General features: G+C 31.5%; 2 protein-coding genes across 3 annotated transcripts; both read left to right on the forward strand.

Annotated features, from left to right (window-relative positions):
- Positions 1 to 1,689: 1,689 nt before the first annotated feature.
- Positions 1,690 to 5,928, forward strand: WDR55 (transducin family protein / WD-40 repeat family protein). 2 transcript variants are annotated; one of them, XM_078971931.1, is made up of 16 exons: positions 1,690 to 1,871; positions 2,216 to 2,364; positions 2,474 to 2,506; positions 3,005 to 3,069; positions 3,234 to 3,321; positions 3,407 to 3,479; positions 3,567 to 3,673; positions 3,785 to 3,827; positions 4,043 to 4,099; positions 4,370 to 4,446; positions 4,556 to 4,604; positions 4,705 to 4,751; positions 4,848 to 4,921; positions 5,172 to 5,227; positions 5,466 to 5,607; positions 5,723 to 5,928. In XM_078971931.1, exons 2-16 carry the CDS (start codon positions 2,270 to 2,272, stop codon positions 5,785 to 5,787), a joined length of 1,071 nt encoding a protein of 356 aa, XP_078828057.1. In that variant the 5' UTR covers positions 1,690 to 1,871; positions 2,216 to 2,269; the 3' UTR covers positions 5,788 to 5,928. The 2 variants fall into 2 exon arrangements, with proteins under 2 accessions (XP_078828057.1, XP_078828056.1); XM_078971930.1 differs by having other exon boundaries at positions 1,690 to 1,863.
- A 1,376-nt stretch (positions 5,929 to 7,304) lies between these two features.
- Positions 7,305 to 10,821, forward strand: LOC145008051 (putative RNA-binding protein ARP1). Its single transcript, XM_078966664.1, has 8 exons — positions 7,305 to 7,692; positions 8,725 to 8,848; positions 9,105 to 9,213; positions 9,527 to 9,563; positions 9,736 to 9,916; positions 10,046 to 10,137; positions 10,251 to 10,321; positions 10,495 to 10,821. The coding sequence occupies exons 1-6, from the start codon at positions 7,477 to 7,479 to the stop codon at positions 10,096 to 10,098; spliced, it is 720 nt and encodes a 239-aa protein (XP_078822790.1). The 5' UTR covers positions 7,305 to 7,476; the 3' UTR covers positions 10,099 to 10,137; positions 10,251 to 10,321; positions 10,495 to 10,821.
- Positions 10,822 to 12,153: the final 1,332 nt, after the last annotated feature.

The following is a 12,153-nucleotide window of genomic DNA, read 5'->3' on the forward strand; positions in this document are numbered from 1 at the left end:
TTCAACAGTCATTCTCCTCAAATTGTTTATCTCAAACAGATCCTCTTTAGCATCCACTTTATGTTTTAGAGAATATAAAAGATTTTTGTAGTACCTTTCTTCCTGTTCTTCGTCTTTCCATTCAAAGAAGCTACATTTCTTCAACTTATTCTGTAAAAAGCCAATCCATCAATAAATGAAAATGCTTTGATTTGGATAGTAAATAAAGATTAAGGAAATCAACTACTTTTAATGTACTAATGAAATGTGTTTGATTCACAATCATAACTATTCGTCAAGAAGAAAAATAAAATTAGTTTTATTTATTTATTTATTATTTTTTTTTTCAAAATACAAATCTACCATGATCGTCTTTACACGAAGAAACACCACAGTCAAACACTATAATACTAAGGTAGCATGATCAGGATTATCAAGACCTACCAAAATGTTTTGACAATTCCATAAATGCATCTCAGGGTTTGTTATCTTCCAACACGTTCGTTTTTTAGTCGGAACGCTGCAATCACAAAGCTTTACACCTTCTCGCGACTCAACACGAGTCTAGGGATGGCAAAAGAAATCGAACCCGATGGTGAAAACCGAAAACCGACATATTAGGGTCGGGTTTGGGGTCGGGATCGGGTTTGGTATGCTTTTAGAAAATTTTCGTGGGTTTGGTTACGGGGACGGTAAACAAAATACCCGTCCCGATTGCCCGAAACCAAAACCAAAACCGAAACCCGTTACCTGAAACCGTTAATATGATTATATATATATATATATATATATATATATATATATATATATATATATATATATATATATTAATTTCTTTGAGTTATCTTCTTTGTTGTGAACGATTTAAAGATAATTTCTTGAGATAGCTTCATGTTTATTTGTAATGCTAGTGTTTTGACATTTTTTTATTCATATTACTTAGAGTAATAGTGATATTATGGTTTATGAATGCTAGTGTCTTTATTATTTTTGTTGCCACTAGTAACCACTTATGTATCAGAACAAATATGTATGCTCTTAGTAGTTTTGTAAATTATCAAAATTATTTTGGATATGAATTTATGTTTGCATCACTAAGTCTCATGGTTTGTATTCCCATTTCATCAAAATTATTTTTAATTTGAATGTTAAACGGGGATCCCCGTTACCCCGTTGGGATACCCGCAGACCCGATAGTGTTTGGTAAACGGATACCCGTTGGAAATTGAGTCGGTGATGGGATCGATTTTCATATTCGGGGATGGGGGCGGGATTACCAAAACCCATCCCAAACCCGCCCCGTTGCCATCCCTACACGAGTCACTTGTAGCTGATTCCTTGAAGTGGATGAGCTCGAAGACATTGTTCTTGAGGATGGAAAGAATCGGTGGAAAGGATTTGACTTTTCATAAAAGGGTAAGAAACACTTAAATGATGGTCCGATTGAGGGTTTCAATTAATAATGGTTGTTGGACAACTCAACTTCTTCAACACATCAGTATCCCACGTAAGCTTATTTGACACATCAACGTGCCAAATGAGCATTGTAACCGGTAAACTGTCTAATTTTTTAGATAATGGTGTAACTAAAAGGTAAAAATAGAGTTTAGTGGTCTAATGTAAAAAAATAATAATAATAATAATAAATAAAAAAATTAGTGACCAAATTAGCCCAATATTAAAACTTTCATGTGTAAGGTTTCATTTTCCCTAACCAAAAACCACCGGCAATGCGCAAGGTAACAAATACTGAAAGGAATTTCTAAAACCTAGCTCTAAAACCCTACCCAAAATCTGTAGTTTTTGCGTCCTTCATCGGTTGCTGCTGCTCCGCCTCCCTTTTATCGTTCCTACTTCCATCTTCTTCTACCAAAAAATAAGCAGGTAAACTGGTAAAGTTTGCTCTTTTGACTGGGTGTGATTGGTTCTACCAAAAATCGATAAGTATTTATTCCCTGAAACCTTATCTGATCCATCTCTCGCAATGATCCACTCTATTTAGTTTAGGCTCTGTAATAGAATAAGCACACTTTACAAGAACACCTTACAGAATCAATTGTTAAAATCTTCCCAAAATCGTGTGTTCATCTATTGTGAATAGTTGTTCCTTATAAAGTCTGTCAGTTCTGCGTCGATGGACTGAATGTGTGTTTTATTTGAATTTTTGTTCAGTTTGTAGCAAAGCGAAACCCGGTATATGTTTATTTTCATTGATTTTTTCTTCAAAAATATGCAGATTAAGGCGAAGAAGAATCTAGCTTAGTGAAAGCTTGCTGCTCTGTTAATCCATATGGAGATTAATGTGAAGAATATAGCATTTGACCTTGATTTTCATCCTTCTAATCAGCTAGTTGCTGCTGGTTTAATCACTGGCAACCTTTATGTGTAAGTCCATATTGCCACATGCTGTTTGTTTCTTTATGTGTGTTTGCTACAATTTGCAGATACAAAGTAGTTGAATGTTATCTAACCAAACAATCTTTATACCTTACAGATATCGATATGCTGAAGATTCTGAACCACAAAGGTAAAGTATATGAGTTAAATATACCTATCATATGTAAATTGTAACATTTTTGCTAAAAAATATTTATTATACCAGCAATGTGTTCTTGTGTCTTTATGGATGGAAAGTAAAGTAAAATTTATTTTATATGTTTTCTTGAGTTGGAAAGAAAGGGAATGAAAGCAAAGGAAAATTCGCAATTTACAATTTTGTGTAAGTATTTGGTAATAGATATTAGGGTAAAATAAGAGGGCACTTTTGTCATCATAAATATAGGAAGGAATATTTTGAAGAAAAAACAATGAAAATGGAAAGACTCGAAAGTAAAGAAAACTTATTACTTCATTTTATTTTCTTGACCATGTTCTGGAATTGAAAAGAAAGGAAAGGAAACCTGGGGTTTTACAATTATGCCCTTCTTGTTTGCTCTCTACAAAATATATAACATTTTTTCAGGGGTAATTTCGTCATTAAAAAACCGTTCTTATAATGTGATTTCTCTAAAAACTATCATTTCAGGGTGTTGAAAGTTCGTGCACACAGTGAATCTTGTAGAGCTGTTAGATTTATCAATGAAGGACGTGGTAATGAACCAACATTGTTTATACTTTATATACTCTTGAACCATGTAATTTACCTTTTTACCCTCAGTAGCAACATACTTCCATTTTTCTTACAAATAATAAAAAGAGTAAAGTATGTTGCTATTTCTTTAAACTTGATTATGAATGTGTGTTTTTGTCATCAGTGATCCTCACTGGTTCTCCAGATTGTTCTATTCTTGCAACTGATATTGAAACAGGATCTCCAGTTGCTCGTCTTGAAAATTCTCATGAGTAGGTGTTTTTATTATTTTATTATTTTTTTATTTTTAATTATATATAATTATAAGATTTGCTTTAACAATATATATTGTTTTAGGAAAGCTGTGAACAGGCTAGTTAATCTCACAGAAACAACAATTGCTTCTGGAGGTGATGAAGGGCATATAAAGGTTTCTTGTTTGTTATTATATTTTTCCTTTATTTAGTAATATCTTTTTTTTAATTATTATTTCATATTTTGATTTTTTTAAATGTAGGTATGGGATACAAGACAGCAGACATGCTGCAATTCATTTAAAGTTCATGAAGAGTATATTACTGATATGACCTTTGAGCCTGATTCCATGAAACTATTGGGAACAAGGTAGGAGAAGTTGCCCCTTTTTTAATATTTATTTATTTATTTTTATGGAAGCTTCCATGTAAGCCGTTTTTAACAATAAAATCATTTTTGTTTTCATTTATTTTTTTGTAGTGGAGATGGCACTTTGTCTGTTTGTAACCTACGAAGTAGCAAGGTAATTGTTTTTCAATCTTTTGTCTGTGCAAAAGACGTAAATACCCTCATCATCAAAAATAGCTATAGAAAGCATATGTTTTAGTACTATTTTTGACGAGGAGGGCATCCATGTCTTTTGCACAAAGAGAGTTTGCTGGGTTGGGAAAAAAAGTAAAAATTTTATTCCATTGATGATATAAATATAATAAATCTAATTTTTGTTTTTTTTTTCAGGTTCAAACCCAATCAGAGTTTTCTGAAGATGAGCCATTATCTATAGTGATAATGAAGGTATGTTTTTGAGAGCAACTCTTTTAATAAAGAGTGATAATAGAATGTAGGGTAAATTACACTTTTGGTCCCTGTGGTTAGTTGATATTTACAAATATGGTCTGTTTTTTCCATTTTTAACCTTTTTCATCCCTAAAAAGTCTTTTTGTCACACTTTTAGTCCCTGAAATTGTCGCCTTTTGAAAGGTGTTATCAAAGATGTCATGTGCATTGCATGTGAGGGTAAATTAGTCTTTTTCTTAGTAATATGTGGTTATTTTTGGTATTCAGAATGGTAGAAAAGTTATATGTGGGACTGAAAGTGGAACCATGTTATTATACTCATGGGGCTTTTTCAAGGATTGCAGGTAGTTCTCAATGCAATTTCGGTAATTTTTTTTTGATATTAGCAATGTACTTTTGAAGGGCATTTATGTCTTTTGCACAGATTTTAACTCATTTATTTGTAATTTCCAGTGATCGCTTTACTGGTCTTTCTCCAAATCCAGTAAACGCCTTATTGAAGGTGAGAATGATGTTTTTGTTTTTATTTAAATGATTACAAATTATCAATATCCATTTATTAATTACAAATTACTGATTTGCCCCTTTCCGATATTGTTTAGCTTGATGAAGAAAGGGTTATCACTGGAACCGAAAATGGTCTCATCAAGTGAGCAGGCTTTTGTAGTTGCATTGTTTAATTTATATTTTCTAATAATCATAATTTTTTATTTAATTAATTAATTAATTAATTTATTTTGTTTAGTTTGGTAGGTATATTACCCAACAGGATAATTCAGCCAATTGCAGAACATTCAGAGTATCCCGTTGAGCGTCTCGGTAAGCTTTATTTATATTTTATTTAATTAATTTATTTATGTGAAAATAAATTAATTTATTTACACTTTTGGCCCCTATGTTATATCGGTTTCTTTTGATATGGTCCAAAAAGAATCCCTTTTGTCTTTTTGGTCCCTATTTCATTGTTACATAACCTTTTTAGTCTCTGGGTCGTCAAAGTGAACATCCCAACGTTCACATTTATGAAAAAATGACCATTTTGCCCTTGTCTTGTTTATTTTTTTAACAGCATTTTCTCATGATAGAAAGTATCTTGGAAGCATATCACATGATTCCATATTAAAGGTGTGTTTCTCTGTGTCCCTATAATTTCATTTATTACACCTGGACAAGCTTTGTAGAGCTATTTTTTTATGAGGATTAGAAGGGCATTAACGTCTTTTACATTTACTAGAGATGAAGAGGGAGTCCCTATCTCACCTTTTTTGGGTGGGACAAAAGATTGCAATTCTCTTTCAACAGTCAACTGTTGATTGCTTTTATTTATTTATTTATTTTTATTTTTTCTTTTTCTTTTTTGCAGATGTGGGATATCGATAGTCTATTGCAGGATACTGGAAAGAAAGCAGAGGGTAAATCAGCTGCTGCTGACAGTGATGATGATGAGGATGATGACATGGATATGGATATGGATAAGGATGATATTCTTCCAAAGTCATCTAAAGGTAGTCTATTTCTACTTTCGTTTCATTCTCTTTACAACATTTTCTTATTAACCTAGTCATTATTAACTTAAAATGACCATGTTACCCTTGTTGCTTTTGGCTCTCTTCTCTTTAGGCACAAAGAGGAAAAACAACGGAGCTGGCCTCGATACCACAAGTGATTTCTTTGCAGATTTATAGTTTAAGTTCATGAAAGCATGCAAAAAAAAGCATTTTATGTGACAATGTTTCATCTCTCTTTTTTTTTTTTTTTAGTTACTGGTATTTCAAATATTGTCAATGTGTTTCTTTAGTAATTATTTATTTATGGTTTCTCTTAAATTTTGTTTTACATGATTATTCGAGGGATTTAATTTTTTAAACATATTATTAAAAAGTTAAATACCCATCATCTGTGCACCATAGCTTTTATCTTTTTATCAATCTGTGAAAAAAGTGATTTTTTAGATGATATAGGCAACCATGGTTAATGTGAGCAAACACGTAAACATGTGTGGTGACACTGGTTAAATGCTTATTTTGTATGACATTTTACTCTACCACTTTATGTAAATATATAAGTTAATGTGAGTGATAGAAATATGGTGCAATATTTTTAATAATAGCGAATTTGATTATCAACGTGCATGTGGCTTAGCAGTATCTGAAATTGTTGGATATGTGTCCATTAGCCAAAATTTGAGGGTTCAATTTCATTACCCGTGAAAGTATCGATCTTCAAACTATTGTAGAAGTACAACAAATTATGTGAAAATTATAGCAATTAAATAGGTGGTTTTTTGGAACCACCATCATTGTGGACTAATAGTGATCATTTGGTAATAGAACACTTGAAAATGAAGTTAGAGGTTTGAATCTTCCATGTTTCAACTTTGGGGTGGTATGTCATTAACAAAACATTTTTTGGACCATGAAGTTTTGGCACTATTGGTATGTTGTAAGAGGTTTGAAATTGAATTTTTATTGTATTATATGTTCATTAAGACGTTACATAGGAAGTAACTTGATTAGATAGTTTTTTAGGGTTATTTTTAATGATGATAAAAGCTCATAAAAGTTAAAAACTTCCAAAATATATTCATCTTCTTGCTGAATAAACTTTTTTTTTTATTAAAAACTAAAATCCAAAAACTCCATGACAAACATGGCGGTAAAAACATTGAGAGTTAGTATTCGGTATGACTATAGAAGAACATACACAACACATCAAACGATACTTCATAAGAAGCTCTTAATACTCATTAATAATAGATACTTTCAATATTCAATATATAATGAAAACTTGAAAGGAAAATAAGAATCGTAACTTGTATATCATATATATCTCAACGTACATAAATTAGGTAAGTAGGAGTCATATATAATAAAAATTAAATTATATTGAGATGTGTCAACCCATTTTTTAAACAAATTGTAAAAATAAAAAACATTGCTAATTCAAATAAGGATCATATATAATAAAAATTAAATTATATTGAGATGTGTCAACCAATTTTTTAAACAAATTGTAAAAATAAAAAACATTGCTAATTCAAATAAGGATGAATGTTAGTTAATGATTTCCGAAACATAATTTTATGAGTCAACATAAGCATAGTTAAGGGACTAAACTGTAACTATTTGTATAACGTCAGCACTGTGCAAACCCCCACTACTCGTCAAATAATTACACGCCAAGATGCTTTCTCCGCCCGTAATATTCAAATGCCCCCATTCCTCAATCATTCCACCTTTCTCCAAAATCCTCTCATTAGGGTTCTACAAGGGTTTCTCCTTACGTATAACAATGGAAAATCAAACCAGTGAAATCAGCTTTTGATCATCCGTTTATAGAGACAATTCATATATACAACAGTTATTAGTTGATCAATGGCTGCTTATCAACCGATCAGAGGTAACGGGCCTGGTTTACAGTTTTTGAATTTTCCATTTGGAGACACCACGCATACCAAGGTTTTTGTTGGAGGATTGGCATGGGAGACACATAGCGAGACGCTGCATCGTTATTTTGATCAATTCGGAGATATTTTAGAGGCTGTTGTCATCACTGATAAACATACAGGGAGATCTAAAGGCTATGGGTTTGTGAGTTTCTTCAAAACTTTTTATGTTTCTGATTTTGGTTTTGCCTCAAAGTTTCTGTATGAAAGTACTTTTTTGATCATTTTTATGTCGAGTAACATATGTGACTGAAGTTGATATTTTTAGTATCCTGAACCAAACTATCACCTTTTTGTATATATGAGGATACGTTCATAAGGATAAGGAAGTAAAAGATCAACAAAAATCGAGTGACATTTTTAGAAGGATTGTCCCTTAAAAGAATGAATTAGGTGGTGTCAAAACTTTGTTTAAATTTTGAAACTTTTTACCCTTCTGCTGCATGTTTATTTCTTACATGACAGTCTCCTTGTTGCTTATTTTTATATGAATGATTCAAGGACATATTCATTTCTCTTGATTAGTTGATTGTATAAATTTCGTGCAAGTTTTTGCTGTTTTCTTGAAGGAAGCAATAACCAATTAACCATACTAATATAATGTAAAGGAAAATGCCATATGCATGTTAGATGTTGGATTTGCATAAAAATAAAAAATCAATATCCGTTGTGTAATGACCACCTCATGCCCATGAAATCATAATTACTATTATTGTCCTTATAAGCTGACATCTCTTTCACCTTTTTCTTTCTCTTCTGTAAATCTGATTTTTATTATTATTATTATTTTTTAACTTATTAGGCCCATTTGTTACATATCAAGGGAAATTATAAGTTTTTTTGTCCCATCCAAAAGATTGAAAAAGGTGTGATAGTGACAAACTCATTCTATGGTATGTACAAATGACGTAAACACCCTCCTATTTCTGATCATCAAAAGTAGTGCCAAAAAGCTAGTCTCGTGGACAAACTTTGCAGAGCTATTTTCGATGATGAGGATGAGGAGGGTATTTATGTCTTTTGCACATATGAGAGAACAAGAGTCCATGTCCCACCTTGTTCAATCGTTTTAAAGAATTTACAATTTTTGTTCCATTGACATTATTCTATCAATTCTATCAATTGTGTCATGTGTAACAATTAGTGATATATATCTTGTGATTATGGTTGAGTTTAGGTAACATTTCGTGAGGCTGAAGCTGCAGAAAGGGCTTGTGTGGACCCCACTCCAGTTATTGATGGTAGGAGGGCAAATTGTAATTTGGCATCCCTTGGGAGGGCCCAACCTTCTTTCACATATGGTACATTTCTTTTAGCCTCTAAATATATAATCACTTTTAACAGATTCCATTAATTTACTCTTGAAATTGTAAATGAAAATATAAAAAAGAATTGGTATATAAATTAGGGCTCTTCCAGTAGAATATCAAAATAAGCTATTGTCTTGTATTCTTCTTGTAACATGGGGATGAAAGTAAATGTATATGAAAAGACCAATATACCATTGATCGATAATAATGCAAGTATTCGTGTTGGTTTTTTATTTATTTATTGTAGGACATGTGGGACCCACAGGACACTACTTGTGGGGTCCCCAAAACATGGGAGGACCCTATCATCAACCGGTTCCTTATGGTTATCAACAATACCCTTATTCTTTATATGGGTAAGTTATCATTTCCAAAAAAAAAAATGTGTCAATTTGGGTTTTAAATTTATTGCTTAAGGGTATAATGGGTAAATTTATAAAAGTACAATGCTTTACTAAGAAACGTTGAAAGTATAATGTTCTAATAGGAAGAAATGGAAGTAGGGTGCTATAATAAACAAATAACTATTAGTTTTTATAATCATGTTTAATATATTTATTATTTAAGACTATAATTGCTAGTTTCTATATATTTCAATACCGAAAAATATGTAACTTTTACTTAGAACTCTTGATCTCATTTAATTTATTTAAAATTTGGTTTTGACAGATATTCAGCATATGGACCCGAATATGTCTTTCCTCAGGTGAATAAAATTATCATATCATATTCTTCAAAAAGACTAATTTTATTATCTTTAAAATTGTGTTATTAAAGTTTACTATGAATTTTATCTTAATAATCAGATTTCAATGGAAGAATAGTTTTATTGTAGAAATACCTGTACTTTTGTAAGGTTTAATAATTATTTTTTTCAGGTTCCATATAATCCTTGTGTGGGTCACCACCACCCTCAGATGTTGGGCAGTCCGGGCAGTGTTTTTCCATATAGTCAGATGGGCCCGCCTGCCCCGGGCAGCCCTGGGTATAGGGCTATTCAGGGAATTGTAACACCTGCTCCTAATGTTATGCCATATGCTACACCTAATGTCATTAGAGGTGAAACCTTTTTTTTTCTATAGATTTATCTTATATCTGTTATGAATTATGATGAGGGTATTTTCGTCTTTTAATAAAAAAAGGAAGAACGGAGTGTTGAATAATTATTTTTACTTTTATTTATTTCAGGCATTGCTCCACCATCTTTTGGACAGGCAAGGAATATGTTTCCATCCGAATGAAGATGATGTCATCATTGGACAAACTGGTCATTTTTTAAGGTTCGTTCCATTAAAATATATTTAATAGGGGTATTATGGTCTTTTTAACCTTTCTAGGGAAATTTTCAATGATAAAGTGGGGAGGGCATTTACATCTTTTGCATTATGTGCAGGATGACTGTCACGTGGTTCTTCAGAAGACTTTAATTTTCACCTTGGATGAATTTTCATTTACTGGCAAGAGGTATACAATGCATTAATAAGAAAAAAAAAATTCAAAGTACATGCTCAGAAGAATATGAGGGCAAATTTGTAATTTTACAATGGGCTTAACACAAGATCAAATACATGATCTTAAATTAATATTTGCTATTATTGCTGTAGTTTTTATCTTTTTTTTATTTAATGGGTTTGCAGGTGATGAGAAGTCATGGACGAAGGTCAAAGTCAAGTCAATTATCGAAAGTCAAAACTCCAAATCCTGGAGTACGGGGGTCAAAGTGCAACAAATGCATTTTATGGGGGGTCAGTCGTGGAGTGTTTGGTAACAAGATTGCAGGAATTGGTTTCCTAGCAAAATCAAAATTATGTATTATGATTTATGAGAGAATCAACATATGATTACTCAATTGTCAACTAGATTAGTGTTTAAGCATGTCTTTAAGTCAATATTTGATGGATTTTTTTTTTTATGACGTAAGAAAGTAACAGAAACAAGAATTAGAGTTGTTTTTTATATCTTCACTTATGTACATATGACCTCCCTTATGAATCTCTCATTAAACCATTTGTAGTTGCCATTTATAAAAATATGTAAGAACTAAATGCATTATATGTCAAATAAAGTACGTTGATGTTGTATAAAAATTATAATATGCATATATGCACGTGTTCATATATAAGCCTTGAAAAATATGTTAGTTTGTTAAATACATATGTGCAATTGTGCATATGGCATATCTGTGTGTGCACATATCATGTAAAGTACTTTGAAGTTAATGTAACAAAATGAGTTGGTCAAAATATTTGTCTATCAAAGTTAAATGACGAACTATATTCCAGATCCAATGCCGAGGCTGAATATAGAGGGGTCGCTAACGCAGTGGCTGAAACTTGTTGGATTCGTAATCTGCTACTTGAGCTACATGTTCCGGTTCAACAATCTACTCTGATATATTGTGATAACATCTCAGCAGTTTACCTTTCAGGTAATTCCGTCCAGCATCACCGAACAAAACACGTAGAAATGGACATTCACTTTGTTAGAGAGAAAGTTCCAGGTCGGGGATATACGTGTTCTCCATGTACCTCCGCTTACCAATACGCAACCATATTTACTAAGGGCCTTCCACATAACTTATTTGAGAGCTTCCGATCCAGTTTAAGCGTCTACAAAGCTCCAGCTTTAACTGCAAGGGACTATTAGTATTAGTATATATATATATTGTTATATGGTAAATATTGTACATATCTTATATTTTTAGGATAGATAATTACCTCCTATTTGTGAGGCTATTAGTTAGGCTTGATTATTGTTATTTTATATATATATATATATATATATATATATATATATATATATATATATATATATATATATATATATATATATATATATATATATATATATATATATGTTTCGGTTTTATCAATGGAGGGCAAGCAATTATATCCTGTCACACAATAAGAACTTGAAACTAACATGGTATAAAGTTTTAGATTTATTAATATGGTTATTAATCAATAAGTTTACTAGTATTTAATAAAAAAATCATTTTTTAGGTATTTAATTCTCTTCAACAACTAATAGACTGAGTGCAAAATACAGGGTACAGACTTGGTTACGTTATTGTGATAAAAAGATCCACTGCTAACTTAAATATAAATTTTTTTCAGTGTAATCATACAAAACTAAAAAAATCCACAAAAAACACTGGTACAAAAATAATTGTCCATTTGCACTAAAAGTCAAGTATTCATCTAGAGATAATTGTTGGTCATTAAAGGCCATATGTGAAATACATAATCACGATCCCACCTTATATTTAGAAGGTCACTCATATCCAATGGCGTATT

This window comes from Lactuca saligna, chromosome 8, assembly GCF_052625555.1.
Source record: "Lactuca saligna cultivar CGN05327 chromosome 8, ASM5262555v1, whole genome shotgun sequence".
Classification (NCBI taxonomy): domain Eukaryota; kingdom Viridiplantae; phylum Streptophyta; class Magnoliopsida; order Asterales; family Asteraceae; genus Lactuca; species Lactuca saligna.